The sequence below is a fragment of the Bremia lactucae genome, linkage group LG2, assembly GCF_004359215.1.
Source record: "Bremia lactucae strain SF5 linkage group LG2, whole genome shotgun sequence".
Classification (NCBI taxonomy): domain Eukaryota; phylum Oomycota; class Peronosporomycetes; order Peronosporales; family Peronosporaceae; genus Bremia; species Bremia lactucae.
Window position 1 is genome coordinate 1,145,617 of NC_090611.1, and position 5,527 is coordinate 1,151,143.

A 5,527-nucleotide genomic window follows, 5' to 3' on the forward strand; every position below is an offset into this window, starting at 1 on the left:
TTCGCAACAACGAGGCGGACCCGAGGCCGTTGCCCTTTTTGGCATTCAGTCCATGATAACGTTCAGTACTTCTTGGTACTGGGCGTGGGGCACTGCACTCATGAGCGCAGTGTCCTAACTTTAGACATCGATTGCATTTCTGCAATCGCTTGTTGTTCGAAAAGCGAAGTGTCTCGCTTTCGAAATAAGAGAGGTCCATAGAGGTAAAGGGATTTGTACCTGGTGCACCCTCAGCAGTTCTGCCTGTTGAGAGCCTTGCTGGTTAAGCAAGACTACTTTCTCCTTCGCTTCGTCAAGTTCATGTTGTGTGAATTTGGCGATGGCTGAATGGAGGGCATCTCTGTCCAAACCGGACAGCATGGCCAAGATGGCATAATTCCCTACGGTTGAACTCATTCGTTCGACCGCACTTCTTTCTATGTCCTTAGAAAGGAGAAGCTATCACGCGAAACAGAATGCGTATTTCCACATATACATGTTAGATGATAGAACTGTGATCCTTGGACGGACTACAAAATGCTACCAGGTGTAACGGGGCACTGCCGACTTGTAATGCTTCAGTACAGGTCCTCTTTGCACTGCTTCAGTGCAAGTGGTGCCACACGTCACTTCACATACACTAGTACGTGCAAAGGAAGACTCTTTTTAAAACACTTTTCGTTAAAGAGGATTAAAGTAAACTGTATTTAATATAATTAAGCTCTTCTGTTTCTACCTATTTAATACTAACTTAATTATACGCTAATACAAAACATGTAATAAAGTCTGATCTGTATCTTTCTTTGCGCGCGTCCAGTGCTGACTGGACCGCGAGCAAGTCGATATAATGGGAAAAGCTATGCGAGCATGACCTTTGTAAAGTATTCTCCGAATATTATCCACCTTATAGATAATGTATCAATTAACAACCTTTGTGTTAATTTTATGTAACGACACATCCCGTTACAAGACTTGTGTAGAGTGGCAAAAATGGGCTAAATAAATCAACAAGTATATTTCGAATTGCGTATGTTAATTAGTGTTAAAATTTTACCTCCTCGTAGCTGTTTGACTGATAGTTTGTCAGCAAACTTAACAAGTTTAAAAAAGCAAATTTGCCGGTGCCAGTCAAAACAAATATAATCGTATAAATAAATATAGCCGTGTAAAATAACGAGCATTGCTAAGAATTTATGGCATTTTCTAATTTCTAAATAGATTGGCATGAACACAATACCCTACGATATATTATACCGCATACGACTTGTCTGGGTAGGCCGGAAGCACATTGGGCGGACCGAACGTACAAGATCCAGGCTGATAAACGCGTACATGCGTCCGGAGTTGAGCCACTGCGCAACAGGAGCAGAACCACGAGCTGAGGCAGTCGATTGCCGAATTTCCCGGAATCTGAAAGCGGCGGCGTGTGATGGCACGGAGGTAAGAGATAAAGCTTAGCAGCAAGACGACCACAAGAAGCATTAAGACCAGAAAGACGCTTTCAGCCATCTTGTCGTGGACGTGTCCAATAGCTCCATCGATTGAGTAGTAGTCTTCTGTAGCGGTGACGCACATGAGTAACACCATCGTTAGGATTATCGTCGACGCCAGAACCAGCATACTCAGTATCACTCGGTATGGTGCGACTCCTAGACGCGTCGAAAGCTGCGCCAATGCCACACAAGGGCAAAATGTGACCATGAAACAGTTGGGTACGAGATTATCAAAGCAGTTAAAGAGCCCTGCGGCCCACGAGCCAGCGGCAACCCCATCGCCAACAATGAATTCAGGCGCATTTGGCGTATCCATCTGAGCAACAGATGGGGAGGGCAAGTACGGAGACTTGCTCACCTTGAATGATGCCAACTCAGCAGGCGTTGGAACTTCAGCAAATTGTGCTCGCGTCGATAGTGGGTCAATATCCATTTGCTAAAGGTTGTGCTTGATGCTGAGGAATGGAGGGAAGGAGGAAATATAGCAACTGATCTCACGATGAGTATCATCGTCCACCTGGCGCAGCTTGATTCAATTATTTTAGCCAATGAAATCTATAAATGAGGAGACTTTTTTTATTTTGCCAGCTGCCAGAAACCTGATCGGTACGATTCCATAACAGTCAAAAGATATGTTCCTGGCTATTTTATACTCCTATTGTCTTTGATCTTTCAGGTAATAAACGTGACTGCCACGACAACAAAAAAGGTCAATTTCTTACAAGCCAGATGCCACATCACTTTCCCAGCTCTGTGACGTGGATAAATTTATCAGTGCTTGGAGCGCCCACATCGTACAAATAACCTCGCGTATTTTAAGGTGCGACCTTTTACTCCTACGACGCCTCCCTAGACCTTCGTTCGGATTGACGGTGCCAATATCTTAACATGTGTATACGTATTCGAATGATTTGAGAAGCCCTACTGGCCACTTGGAACAGTAACATATATTCAAGGTTAAAAGTGACCAGTATTGTCAACAATACACGACAATTATAAGCTTGTCATTCCTTCGACACAAAAACCTTCTGCTTCACGCTCGTTCTCATATTCCTAGCAATAATCAGTCTTGCCATCTAAATGTACTTGAGCTGCGTCGCCAATTGCAACCGTTGCTATATTAAGTTTTGAGCTCTCGTCACCATTAACATGGGAGCTTATATCTGTATGAAGTAGAGCCGTTTCCAAAGCCCTCGCGGGTGCGCTTTCAAAAAGACCGTCGTCTAATGCCATGCGAACGGTTGCTTTCCGCTTGTATGTGTAGCCAATGAACTTATTAAACGTCACTGGCTTCCCATCTGGACCAAACGCAGGTGGCATCTCGCCTGTGTCTATCCCGCCTGCACCACGTTCAGAGCTACTGCAAAGCATTAGATTGATCGGCGTTGCAGGTGGCGCGAGGCCTGTTCCGGGCGTCTCAATAAGCGGAGGCACTGGCAATTCGCACGGCTCAGTGAACTCGTCAAAATTTGAAGTAATCTGTTGCACTAACTCCTGATACTGAGGGCCGCTTTTATTCGGATCATTGATCTGCAGCTGTTTAAGTACGTAATCAAATTGCAAGCCGCCGCCGGGTGGAATATATGGTGCCCTCATCGAGCGCAGTGTTGACCAATCTATGCCTTGGAACCACGCATGTCGCTTAATTTCCTCCACCGAGCCAGTTCCCAGCCGGTTTTCCGCATTGCAAATCAGTAAACGGACAAAATCCATACACTGGGGGCTGAGGCGCGCAATGGCTTCAGGAGGAAACCCAAAGGACTTTCTCCAATTGACAATCTTGCGACACGTCTGCACCGGCTCGTCTGCGTAAAATGGAGGGTACCCTACAAGACATTCGTACAAAATAACACCCATCGACCACCAATCGCACTCCTTGCCGTAACCTTTTTGGGCCAGAACTTCCGGTGCAATGTAGTCGGGCGTACCCACGGTACTAAATGCCACTTGCCGATTCCGTGAAAAAGGTTTACTACGAGACCCATCGACACTGTTGCCCCCACCTCCGCCCTTCGTCACGGCAGCAGTAGCTGCTGCAGCCGCTTGCTCGGGGTTTAACGCGTGCTGGGAGATTGGCAACAGGTCCACTCGTGAGTCCATTTTCTTGCACAGTCCTAGATCCGTGAGCTTTAAGTGCCCGTGAGCATCCAGCAGCACATTATCCGGTTTCATATCACGATGAATGTAGCCCAGATCGTGGACAGCCTGAATAGCTAGGACCATCTCGGCAGCGTAGAATCGCGTTGTCGCTTCATTCAGCGTGTCTTCCTTGATCAACAGACCCATGAGGTCGCCGCCGGGTAAATACTCCATTACCATGTAAAGTCTATGATCGTCCTGGAACGAATAGTGGAGTGTAACAAGCCAGTTATTGTCTTGATCGGCACTAGCCAAGATGTCGCGCTCAGCTTTTACGTGGCCCACTTGGTTCTTGAGCACCATGGCGCTCTTCTCAAGCGACTTGAGCGCAAAAATCTCCCCGCTGTCTCGCTTGCGAACGAGACGGACTTCCCCAAACGCACCGCGGCCAATGACGGCAAGCGGCTGAAAGTCTCCAACCGCAAGACGCTTGCGCTGATGACGCAAACTTTGCAGCTCTTTCGAACGGAGCTCCTGGCGGTACTGTTCCTTCTTGTGCTCAGTAAGACGCATCTCTGTCATCTGTTTCTCAAGGGTGTTCCGGCGCTCGCGACTTTCCTCACGTTCACGCTTCATAGTCGCATACTTTTGCTCTAAATACGCCTTCGTGGCCTTGGCCTTTTCGATGGTCGAGCTGGAGATCATGGCGGGATGAATGCCGTAGTTATTTCGTATCGTCGGGCGCTACGGTCGGATTGGCTAAATTACAAAAGCCAATAAGATTCTTTATTTGTGTTGTAACGGGGTGTTTCGTTACATGAAATTAACACTTAGAGGTTGTTAATTAATATATTATCTAAAAGTTAGATAATATTTGCAGGATATTACTTTATATAGTAATATTTAGAATTCTTATCCATAAATGGTATAGACCATTATATCTATTTATACCGCAGACTTAACAGCTGTAGGAGTAATCAAAGAGAAAGTTACAGATAAGATAGAAATTTAATAACATGTTTAGTATTAGATTATAATTAAGTTAGCATTCACAGAGATAGAAAAAGAGACACTTAATTATATTAATACAGTTTTCATTATACGCTCTTAAAGCTAGTTGCCTTTCAGAGAACTCTTCCTCCGCACGTATTAGTGTACGTGAAATAACGTAGGGCACTACTCGCAACTGAAGCAGTGCGAAGTGGACTCGTACTGAAGCAGTACAAGTCGTAGTGCCCCGTTCCACCTGGTAACACTTTGTAATCCGTCCAAGGACCACATTTCCCACATCTAACATGGACGTGTTAGATGTATAGTGGGAATACGCATCCCGTTTCCCCTGAAAGCTACTCCTTTCTAAGTGATATAGAAAGGAGTGCGGTCGAACGAATGAGTTCGACCGTAGGAAACGATGCAATCTTGGCAATGCTGTCCAATTTGGACAGAGATGCCCTCCATTCAACCATCGCCAAGTTCATACAACATGAACTTGACGAGATGAAGGAAAAAGTAGCCTTGCTGAATCGGCAAGGCTCTCAACAGGCAGAGCTGTTGACGTTACAACAGGTACAGACCCCTGTACCTGGGATGACGCAAACGCGTCGTCACGAAATTTTTATGATTGACATCTCTAAGTATAGGGGAGTCGAAGAAGACTCCCTCTTGAGATGGTTTGTCGAGTTGGACGATGCCATAAGGGCACGTCACATCATCGACGAGCAAATGCAAGTCGCATTCGCTCAATCAAATCTGGCAGGTCGTGCCAAAACTTGGGCATTGGGCCTTAAGTTGCGCGACCCATACGTCTTTGGGTCGCTAGAGGCTTTTAAAACCCGACTCAAACAGACGTTTGAACCACCAAGGGCTGAGTTCAGAGCTCGTTCAGAGCTTCTGAAACTCAAGCAAGGCAAGCGTGATGTGCACGCATATGCCCAGCACATACGACTCTTAGCGAGTTGTATTACAAATAACCCAGT

At 46.0% G+C, this 5,527-nt stretch overlaps 2 protein-coding genes across 2 annotated transcripts; both read right to left on the bottom strand.

Moving 5' to 3' along the window:
* Positions 1 to 1,227: 1,227 nt before the first annotated feature.
* CCR75_004460 (uncharacterized protein) lies at positions 1,228 to 1,905 on the bottom strand (the record flags this gene model as incomplete). Its single annotated transcript, XM_067962546.1, has 1 exon — positions 1,228 to 1,905. One exon carries the CDS (start codon positions 1,903 to 1,905, stop codon positions 1,228 to 1,230), a length of 678 nt encoding a protein of 225 aa, XP_067821524.1.
* A 620-nt stretch (positions 1,906 to 2,525) lies between these two features.
* CCR75_004459 (uncharacterized protein) lies at positions 2,526 to 4,256 on the bottom strand (the record flags this gene model as incomplete). Its single annotated transcript, XM_067962545.1, has 1 exon — positions 2,526 to 4,256. The coding sequence occupies one exon, from the start codon at positions 4,254 to 4,256 to the stop codon at positions 2,526 to 2,528; it is 1,731 nt and encodes a 576-aa protein (XP_067821885.1).
* Between the last annotated feature and the right edge of the window lie 1,271 nt (positions 4,257 to 5,527).